The sequence below is a fragment of the Rattus norvegicus genome, chromosome 7, assembly GCF_036323735.1.
Source record: "Rattus norvegicus strain BN/NHsdMcwi chromosome 7, GRCr8, whole genome shotgun sequence".
In the NCBI taxonomy this organism is placed as follows: Eukaryota; Metazoa; Chordata; class Mammalia; order Rodentia; family Muridae; genus Rattus; species Rattus norvegicus.
Window position 1 is genome coordinate 25,095,336 of NC_086025.1, and position 11,365 is coordinate 25,106,700.

Genomic DNA, 11,365 nt, shown 5'->3' on the forward strand with positions numbered 1-11,365 from the left:
TTTGCACATGTGTACAACACAGAGCTACGCCCCAGCCCCAGCTTTTAACAAGCTGTCAGGCACATCAGACTTGGGAACTCACCCCACAAATGTCAGCAGGCTGTGCTACTTTAGACCCACTTCCGTGTTTCACGACAATCAGGAATGTTTCCAGCAAGCGCCTCATCTGGTCAGAGTTTTCAGAGCAGTTTGCTTTTGTCACTTTGTTGTGCAGCTCCAAGAGTGACTCCTTCAAATCAAGAATGTAATGGAGAAAATAACTATGAGACCCCAAATCCATTTGCTCATGCACTAAGGGAATCTTCTGTGACAGCTCCTCTCCTCACACTGTTGTGCTTTACAAAAAGGACGATGTTTCGAACACCACTAGACGGTGGCGGCTAGTATTTACAGAGCACCCCATCCTGTGCTCTTTGCAAGTATTTACACATTCTCACAGCCTCCTTGACATAGGTAACATCCGCCCCATTTTACATGTGAAAATAGCACGCAACCTGCGCTCTAAATAACTTTTCTGAGTCACACCAGCAGTGGGAACAAGATGCCAACAGGAACTCTGGCAATTCTCACAGCTACTAAGCTCCACTGACGTCAAAAGACGAGAGGGGGAGGAAGAAGAATGATGTAATCGATGTATAGGGAGAAGCATAGGAAATGCATAGGGAACAATGAGGAAACACAACGCCCAACAAGAGTGCAGCTCTGCTCAGAGCAGCAACAGAGTCAGGGATGAGGACTGCCCTGCTACACACCCATCTTAACAGTTAGAACTTACCTGCAAACAGTCAAAAAACACACCCAAGTGTTCCTTATGGATATACACTACAGTGGATTTGGCCATGTTTTTTAGGGTTTCTCCAACTAAGATCCATGGAAGTTGGGTTTCTGTTTCCGTAACTGGTCCTAGCTTCTGCAAAATGAGCTTCAGTGCCTATGGGAATGCAAGAGACTGCAATTAACAGTTTTTTGAATATATTTTTTTTTAAAAGAAAGTATTAAGCTGTGTTTTATCACTCTGATTTTATTAAAAAATTTGGCATGGAATAATCAAGGGTTTGGCAGCTTTTTCTGTTAACTCTGTAACCCAGGCTGGGCTTAAACTTACAGTCCATCTGCCTCAACACGTGGGGTGCTGGGATTACAGGATTACAGGTGAGTACTAACCATACTGCCCAGCCTTAGAATGGGGAGTTTATCACAGAACAGCCTCTCACTCCCCATCTACCCATGACCATTAGTCAAGTGCTGTGAAAGCCTCCAAGCACTCAGGATCAAGACGACAGAAGTGATTCTGTAAGTGGAAATACCCAAAAGCTGCATCAAGAAGCACATTATTAACCCAACCCTCCCCGGCGTGTGCTCCCTGTGCGTCCCAGGCTGCCCTCCTCGCTTGATTCCCTTCCCCCCCAGCCTCCACGTCCTGCTCCCTACTCCTTACCTGGCCTGTGCAGGAATGAAACATATTTCTGACTCCTTTGCACATTTCAAAGAGCAGCTGTCCAACTCCTTCCACTTTTTCTGGATGTTCGTTAAGATCAAGGAACATTAAATTGAAAAGTGCATTTTTATCAGAGACCTACAGTGAGAAATGGAAGACTGCATTTACAATACAAGTATATCTAACTAAGAAGCTACCTTGTTTTATATATTCATATTTATTTACTTATTTTATATTCATATTTAAATGGACTTGGGAAGTTTCTGAAAGGCGCAGATGTAATAACTTCAAACTGCTAGCGTCTGATACTTGCCTTGCAACTGTCACACGAGGGTGATAAATTAACTGGTGTGGTAGGAAGGCATGTGCTAAGAAAAACAGCACAAGGCAACACTCTATTTTTAAAATAAACCAAATATTCACATTTTATGAACATTTTATGAATACTGGTTTAATTTATCACCCAAACCTAAATTCACTGGGAAAAATCCAGACAAACATGAGTGGTACAATGCTATTGTTCCCTTGCAAGAAATCATTCCAGAATCCCCTTCACTTGGCAAAGGGCACTTTATATTATGTTCACTGAAAGTTATAAACCTATGTAACAGAATGATCCAAATGATAGCTCACTAACACCGAACAAAGACTAAACCTTACGGCAACATGAGCTGAGAGTAATAACCAGCTTCTGCTTGTCTGTTTAATAAAATCACTTTGTAATCACATTTAAAAACCATCTACTCTAGCCATCCAACTCCTGACAGTTTACTACCAATAAGCACAGAAAGCAGCACACTAACCTTTCTCATCAAGAAAGTAAAACTTTCAGCAGCAAAATTTCTTATATGCAGTTTTTTATGAGCCAAGAGGGTGCTATACAGGCTGTAAGAGGAGAAAAACAGGGCGGGTCAGTCAACAGCATCAGCTCAGTACATACATGCTCCGGGTCAGCAATCTGGTCACCAGCGCTAGGTACGCACGTGATTACAGAGACACTCAAACGTCAGACAGAAGGTGGGGGCCAGGGGCAATGAGCTAAGTGGCATTGGTCCTCACAGAAGACTCCATGAAATGGTCAAAACCACAGTGAATTCTGAAAGGCAGCATGAATTCAGCTGTGAGCTGAACAGCTTATCATTAGGAAAAGTGAAGGCAGGGTGAGTGGAAATAATCAATCACAGTCAGGGGCTAGTAAGGAGGCGAGAGGCACACCTCAGAGGAGGGGTGAGATGGCCAGGGAGGGTGAGAAATGACGGCTAACGCGCAGTTCTGAACCCCACCCAGGCACAGGCGTGTGGGCAGCCGTTTGCATTTCTCCAAGTACTTCCTCGACACTGCTTCATTTAGCCGGCACAGCTCTATGAGCTGGATGCGACTGCTACCTTCAGTATTTAGATAATGAGCCCGGGGCAGGGCTAACCGACCTGTTCATTGTCATATACCACACAACTATAACTAATTATATAACCGCAAGGTCAGTCTGCTTAACGATAGAAAACATGGAATATGCTGTCCTCTTTCTGTCATATTCCAGCAGCTAACAGCACCTTAATAACAGCAGGTGTGAATAAACAGTGGCTGAATGTCATATTTTCTGTAAGATTAATTTGGCAGCAACATACAAGATAAAGAAAGAGAGGCTAATGATCTGGTTATAAAGCTAGTCAAGTAACGGAAGCGTGGGCAAGCATCAAGGCATGGAAGAGGCAGGTATTAGAGAGAAATGGAAAGACTCAACCCAGAAGGTATTTCAGGAGTGCCTGCCTTGGAGCTGGAGGCCTTCAGTGATCCAAGACCCCTATGCTCTGTCCTGTTCTCCACCCTAACAAACACAGAACAAGGACTTCTGTGCTCTATTTGTGACTGTACCAAGTGAGTTAAAGCAGACAGAGTCACTACGCATTCCCTGAGCTTTGTAAAAGACAGGAGAATCTGTAATACTGGGTAACTAGACCAAAGATGCCTCCAAGGAGCCAAGAGGAGATCGCTGGCATTGCTGTCCGCTCAACACCCACACCTTCTATTGAGATGCACAGGAGAAATAACTGGAAAACCCGATAAAGAGTCCGATTTAGTCTGCCTGATTTAAACAGGTAGGAATCTTTTCTTTTATTTAAGCAAAAAGCCACTGGAAATCCGCTCTCCTTCCACATCCCTGTGCATTTAAAAAATGGTATCTCTTTTTGCTGAGCACACAGATACATGGTGAATACACACACACACACACACACACACACACACACACACACACACACACACACACACACACACACACAGAGAGAGCTGGACAAGCACCAGCATTTTCAACAGTTTTCGGTTTGCTTTAACAGTTCAGGGGTATGCAGAAGACAGGATTATATTACAAATAAGACAAAATAAAACACAGCAGCCAGAGGTCCAGAATCCAAAAATATCATGGCTAATAAGTGAGAGGGGAGTAATATGATGAACTCTGAGTCAAGTTTGAATGGGTGGGTATAATTTTAAGAGTTAAGAAAGAGGGCTGGAGAGATGGCTCAGTGGTTAAGAGCACTGACTGCTCTTCTAGAGGTCCTGAGTTCAATTCCCAGCAACCACATGGTGACTCACAACCATCAGTAATAGGGTCCAATGCCCTCTTCTGGTGTGTCTGAAGACAGCAACAGTGTACTCACATATATAAAACAAACACATCTTTTAAAAAAAAGAGTTGAGGAAGAGAGAAAGTAGGTACGAATTTAAGATATACACAGATTAAAATGTAGATCACTGTGACTGGCACATGAACTTGTATAAGGAACTAACTAGGCAGTGTACTGGAAAGGTATTCTTTCAGGGAGGGGCCAGGGCAAAGGAAGAAGGCAAACCAAAGCAGTGCGGAAGAAAGGGGCACCTGTATATCTTGGAAATGTCCTTCACCATCAGTCTCCACAGGTACTTGTAAAGATACGAGAGCGAGGTGAAAGCCCATTCTAACAGTTCTGTGTCCTGAGTCTCCAGGATGGACGTGATTGTCAGGAAGAAGTCTTCAAAGTGGGGATAGAAATCAGTCTGCAGATCTCGTGCCAACTGAACTACTAAACTGGATTGAAAAAGAAGCAACCAATTAAAAAGAAAAGCTGTTAATAATACAGATAACCTATGACTGTTTCATGAATTAAAACAAAGGACTTCTAAGTCAAGCCTCTGTTGTTGCTGTCTTAGTTTGTGAAACAGGATATCTTGCTGTCCAACCCAGGCTGGACCAGGTCCCCCTGCTTCCACCACCCGAGAGCAGGGATTATAGAGTGTGCCATCATCCACAGCTCAAATCTGAAGAGATAGAGAATTCTTCAGATCCTAACAGCTGAGCACAGAAAGTGAATCACAGTTACGGCAGAACTTGGGGCCACCCATCGCTGGTTTCCAAGAAGCATACAGCTCTTGTAGGAGTACAGAGAAGGTGAAATGTACCCCCAGACACTGCTTTACAGCAACACGTTTTCTGATACAGTAAACTAACGGGGAAGGCAGATTTATCCTGCTTCTAAATCATAAACAGTAATTTAAGGCCAGTGATGAAACATGATTTTCCTTGAAACTAAGAAAACACATCGAGCCTGCATTTGAGATGGCACTTACTCCAAAAGAGGTTGGTAGGCAAAACTGTTCCTAATCTGCAGGTGAGTCTTCAAGCTCTGAACAATTTCATTTTGATGATAGACCAACTGGTTGAAAGACTGACATTTGTCAATGACTTCTTTATAAAATTTTCCTGGATTAACAAAAGGAAAGAGGAAGGCAAAAAGGATTATGTTCTGTTTCTCCATCGGATCACTAATTGTTGAGAACATAAAACTTGCAAATTATGGGAGGATGAAGTACAAAGAGGCAGACGATACCGAAATGCTCTGTGAGGTTCAGCTCTCTCCACTTCAGCAGAGCCTCGAAGAAGTAAGTTTCCACGTCCTGCCAAGAACAAGGCGGCCATTAGTGAGGCAACTCCAGGACAACTGACCAAGCTGCAGAGCACAGACCACAGCCAGTATCTTAGGACAAGAACCAAGGGTTTAAAAACTCCTTTTTGTGTTTTTGAGAACCAACCCCATCAAGCCACGGGAAGTCTGCCAGCGGCAGGTGAATTACAAAAACAAGCCTCACTGCTTTGGTTGCAGCAAATAACTGTGTAAAGCCCATGTAATAAGCACAGGCAAAACTGCCCACACACAAAACTATGTAAGACCCTTTAGTCTTCCACTCTGCCTTCAGACATGTAGACTGCGACAACCCTACAGGGAGGAAATCTGGTACTTCAGTTAGACAAAGAATTAATATATCCTTCCACCAGCAATTTTACTTTTTAAGCTATTACTTATAAAACTTACACATATAAAGGTTTATTATACTGAGAGGAAATCAAAACAGACTGAAAATCCAACAGTATGGCAAGCGTTGTACAACTTATGTGGCCTATACATATGGAAGTGTACTATGTGGCAATTAAAAATTACACAAGGAGCCGGATGGTATTGGCTCATGCCTTTCATCCCCAGCACTCAAGAGGCAGGGCAGGCACATATCTGAGTTTGAGGCCAGTCTGTTCTGAGAGTAAGTTCCAGGACAGCCAGGGCTACACAAAGAAACCCTGTCTCAACCTTCCCTCCCCCACAAATTATATCAGTGTTGAGGATATAGCACAGTGGTAGACAGCACCCCTAGCATGCATGAGGCCCTAAAAATCCAATCAATAATTTCCAGCAACAGAAATTTAAAACACCCTCTTACCTCATCATAGCTTGCGGTTCTGTCAATACGGTGAATAATATCAATGTTCACATTGCCCAGCCTTTCAGCAAATGTAAGAAACTGCAGAGAAAAGCACAGTTAGGACACGTTAGCATTCAATGTTTGTCATGCTCGATCTCGGCTGGAGTACACTACACCATATTCACACCAGATTCTGAGCACAGAATGTTTAGAGTTTTAGTGATCCACCTCTGGACCATCACCACAAATAACAGTACGCTTAGCCCATCATTTCAGACGTGTGGTTTCCATTGATCATAAGATGTGTAATTTTTTTTTTAAAATAAGAACAAATGTTACTTATGAAACACAAAAGGTAAATGTAAGAACAATAAAGAAATGCACTGTTACTACCTAAAGTTAATAAATACGTCTACATTTCTGCATAATTTACTTCATCTTGGTGTGTATTTTTTGTTTTTTTTAACTTAAGTATCCAGGTTGGCTATGTAGCCAAGGTTGACCTTAAAAATTTAAGTTCAGGTCCTCTTGCCTCTACTTTCCCAGGTCTGGGGTTAACAGGCACTAGCCATCACACCTGATTTTGTTATTATTGCTGTTGTTATTTTTAATGAGGTGTAAGTGGCTGGGGATCCAACGTAGGGCTTCCCGAATGTTGATGAAACACTCTACCAACCGTTCTACCTCCTACATTATGTTTTATCAAATACAATATCCACACAGGCTGTGGAACCTGGACGAACGCTGACAAGCGGATGCTGCATCTTTCACGTTTCATACCACACCAAAATCGCAGGGATCTCGCTAAGTTGTGGACACAAGTGTGTGTGTGTGTGTGTGTGTGTGTGTGTGTGTGTATACACATATACATACATACATACACCTATATATGTGTATATATGTATAAAACTCAGACAGACTCGGTTACAAAAGGACTTGGAAACACATTATTAAGTACTACAGTGGCCAGCAGAAGTCATTCGCCAGTTGCCGGCTCGTCCCAGTCACCTCAGTTCAGTCTTAGAAAGTAAGAAGTGGAGACTTGGTTGCCTGGGCCAATCAATTTGAGTGATTGCCCAGACAGGCCAGGTCTCATTGTTAAAAGGTGGAATCTGTATTTCAAGCTTCCTAACTTCCCTGCGAACTAATGTTTATTATACTGGCATCGTCTCCCATTTAGGCCGGAGCCCCGGGCAAGTGACTCCGGCTTTGCCCCGACTCTGCAGGCCCAGGAGTTACTCTATCAGCTAGTCAAGCAGAGGTAGGACGAACCGCGGCTCCCGGCCCAAACTCCCGCGCTCACCCGGTATGTGTTCTCGGTCTTGTGGGAAACTGGCTTTGGCTTCATGACTGCGGCGGGACAGCGGCCCGCGAGGGTCTCAGGGAAGCAGGAAGGGATCCGCGGGCAGTACGGAGGAAAAAGCGGCTCACACGCGGTACTCTCCGATGCTCGGTTGTCTGCTTTTTCTCACGTGTAGCTAGTGCTGCTGGGCGCCGCCATGTTGAAAAGCCAGGATGTGTGGGTCACATGGGCGGAAAAGGCAGACCGAGCATGCGCGCTCTTCCTGGTTGCCAGTCGGTCCTGCAGTTTGTGCAGGCGTGGTTTTCGCTTTGTGAGAAGTTGGCCAACACACAAAGAAGTCAAGATATTTTTTTATGGACGTTTTGCTTTATTTTGGGCATTTTTTTTGGTCATATTGGTCGTTTGCTTGTTGGTTTAGATTTTCGTTTTTGTAGATTTTTTTTTAAGGGAGAAGAACGTACAGTTGAGTGGGTTGGAAGAATCTGAGAGGAGTTGGGAGAGGGAAAACACGTTCAAAATATATTGTATGAAAATTTTTAATAAAAAAGGGTAAACGGGTTTTATTATAGAAAGAAAGCATAACAGTCGTCAGCTAATATTAACTGCTGCTCGACACATAACCTGCCCTGTCAGAAACTGTTTCCCACCCATAATTTACAGTAATGGTTATAAACTCAAAATGTTAATATATATAATAATATATATAGTGTGTGATGTACAGTTTTTAAGACATTTAATAACGTCTCCATTTAATATTTGATCAATTATTTCCTGAGAGTCTACTATGGGATACGAAAAGAAATATTTAAAGTGCTCATATCTTAGAATGTCAAGATAAGCTGTAAGTAAAAAGGAGGGTGCATTGTCACATAGACTTGGGGTATGTACAAGGTGATCTGGGCTTGTGTTTGCAGGAAGTTGGAGAGATGAAAACATTGTGATTGTTGGCATATACTGTTGGATATTTCTATCCACCAAATACTATATTTGTAATAAATTCTGAGAGGCCTTATATTGCAGAGATCCAATGGCTATGTATATATGGCTCAGTGATATATGAGGTTACATAGGATCAGAAGGATGTCTGCCGCAAGGTGCATAGTCACAGAGCTATAACATCTGCACAAACATTGCACATAACAACATTCGAGCAGAAACCCAACAGAAAAGAGAGAGTACGAGCCATGGAGTTATTTGCATAAATATTCAAGGGCAAAGTCCTTGAGATAAGCTTTAGTCAGAGCCCCTTGTGGGTAGAATACAGTGAATCAAGCCGTTCTTACTCCCATTTATTACCCTTCCTGTCGTAATCCATTTTAATCCATGGGAGTACCAGGTATTTCTTTAAAGCATCGAACAATTCCCCTCACTTTTGACCTGGGTTTGATTGGCCGATCCATCAACATTTTATGTAAGAAATAGATTTTCTTTCTACACGAGTTTGTTTGTTTTTTGAGACAAGATTTTCTATATAGCCTTGGTCATCCTGGATTTGTAGACCGGGCAGTTTTCAAACTCATAGAAATCCCCCTGCCTCTGCTATTCAGTGCTAGGATCAAACGTGTGCACCACCAACCACCAGTCACCTTCTTTCCTCGTGATTGTGTTAGGGAGTAGGGTGTAAAACTGCCCTGATTATATACAAATCCAATAATTCAAAGGGAAATAATATTAGTAAGATTCCTTGTTCATAAAAAACTTTTAGCTTCTCAAATAGTTAAGTATCCATTGCCTCCGCCGGTCTTTATGTCAGCCCTTTGAGGTAAGCAGAAAGATATAATTTCCATAATATCATACAGAAAGAAATGAAATAGTCCCAGTGAAAGTAAGCAATTTTGCCAAAGTCATATGCTTTTGCTTGCTGATGCCAGAGTTTCTTACTCAGACTTCAAAGGCCCTGGCACAATGCTCATCTTCCCAAGTGATAAACAGTTGGCACGATGTAGCTCTTACAATGCCCCAGGCACTGTTCTAAGTGTTTTTATATAATGACTCATTTTTACTTTTCCTACCAAGTGGTTCTATTATTATCTCCATTTACCAATGGGAAAGCTAAGAGACGGACAGACTGGGTAACTTGGCAAAGACTGGCTAATCCCATGGGGAAGCCAGAGTTCCTGACCGTTGTAGGAATGTTCAGAATCTGTCCACACACTACATACACTACTAGAGGGTTTGGAAAAAAGTTTTGTGATTCGGGCGATTTAAGAGCATAGCTCAAGAGTCTTTGAGATCAAGTCCAGAGATCCGCTTACTCCTGAGATTGTTGAAAGCCCTTCCTTTGATGTCTAAAGCCACTTGGCCTTATTATCCACTTAATGGGACAGGGAGATGTAATTAAATTTTGGTCCTTAAACTATTTATCTGGGTGGGGTGGAAGAAACAAGGCCGTACAGTCATCATTCTCACTGTTTAGCTTGAATTCATTAAGAATATGGAGTAATAAAATATGCGTGTGTGGTTTTCACCTGGTTTGCCTGTATTGGGTTACACAATCTCTATTATTCATTTTCTTTTTGAATCCCCACCCCTATTTGTTTATTCTCAATTCATGAAGTTACAACTACAACAGTGCTGTCCTGTCTCTCCAGGGTTCCATACACGGCTTAGATCATTGTGTGTGTGTGTGTGTGTGTGTGTGTGTGTGTGTGTGTGTGTGTCTGTCGGTCTGTCTGTCTGTGTCTATGTCTCTGTGTGTATACTTGTACATGTACTATGTGTGTGTGTCTGTCTGTCTGTGTGTCTCTGTGTATGCCTTCTTGCGTTTGTGTTTGTGTGTCTCTGTGTGTATGTGTCCAATTCGTTCAGTGAAAGTTGTTCCTAGAACTTGTTAGTTGAATTATCAGGAAACAAGGCTGTTTCTACTTGGAGGCTAATATAGTTGGTTATAAAATTGAGATTGCTGGTAGCCATCTTTTATTTTACAGGGACAACCAGCAAGAGAATGAGTGGATGATTACAGATGAATGTAGTACCCAAAGAGGAACAAATCAAGTTCCAGATCTTCAGCACCTAGCTTTTTCTGATCTGCCTATGGACTCTTCAGTAATGGACGCCAATATGTTCAGACAAGTCTGAGCTGGGCTTCTATCACATGCAGCCTAGATGAATTATTTCCAATTAATTAATTGTTCTAATCAATATAGGCATCATTTATATACTATTTACTTATTTACTTATTTACTTATTTACTTATTTACTTATTTACTTATTTACTTATTTACTTATTTACTTATTTACTTATTTACTTATTTACTTATTTACTTATTTACTTATTTACTTATTTACTTATTTATTTATTTATTTATTTATTTATTTATTTATTTATTTATTTATTTATCATATACATCTGCAGGCCAGAAGAGAGCATCAGATCCCCTTATAGATGGTTGTGAGGCACCATGTGGTTGCTGGAATTGAACACAAGACTTATGGGAGAGCAACCAGTGTTCTTAACTGCTGAGCCATCTCACCAGTATATATATCATATATTCCTAAAGAGATAGAATCATTGCTATGACTTAAAAAGACAGAAAGGTTTCCATCAGTTCACACATGATAAAAGTTTTTGGACAAGTGAATAACCAGGTAGGCTGTCCTTTAACTCAAAGTCCAAATTAATGAAGAGGCAACCATTTTTCAACATGTGCTTCTGGAGACACCGGAAAGGCAGTCACGTGTAGACAGGCATAAGGATCGAGTGAATCAGGCACAGGTATGGTTCTGCCTGCTCACGTTCCACCAGCTAGAATTCAGTCTCACTTGGTTCCGCTTTTACAAGTGAGTCTGAAAAGGGCAGTACAACTGTGTGCTCAGAAAGACAGGACAGGCTCTGGTGACCAAGGAGACAGCCATCTGGGTCATCTGTGTTAAGCCCAAGCAAACTCTTAATTTTT

At 41.9% G+C, this 11,365-nt stretch overlaps 1 protein-coding gene across 2 annotated transcripts in view; it reads right to left on the minus strand.

Moving 5' to 3' along the window:
* The window catches only part of Utp20 (UTP20 small subunit processome component), an 80,996-nt gene extending 73,307 nt beyond the window's left edge, over positions 1-7,689 (minus strand). Inside the window, exons 1-9 of one of the 2 annotated variants that reach the window (NM_001191779.1) lie at positions 7,470-7,514; positions 6,185-6,265; positions 5,302-5,368; positions 5,042-5,174; positions 4,314-4,502; positions 2,242-2,323; positions 1,439-1,576; positions 776-931; positions 83-229 (exon numbers count right to left, since the gene is read on the minus strand). In NM_001191779.1, coding sequence (NP_001178708.1) covers positions 83-229; positions 776-931; positions 1,439-1,576; positions 2,242-2,323; positions 4,314-4,502; positions 5,042-5,174; positions 5,302-5,368; positions 6,185-6,265; positions 7,470-7,514 — 1,038 coding nt within the window. Of the gene's footprint in view, positions 1-82; positions 230-775; positions 932-1,438; positions 1,577-2,241; positions 2,324-4,313; positions 4,503-5,041; positions 5,175-5,301; positions 5,369-6,184; positions 6,266-7,469 lie in introns of both variants that reach the window. The other variant, XM_006241227.5, reaches the window with a different exon arrangement.
* Positions 7,690-11,365: the final 3,676 nt, after the last annotated feature.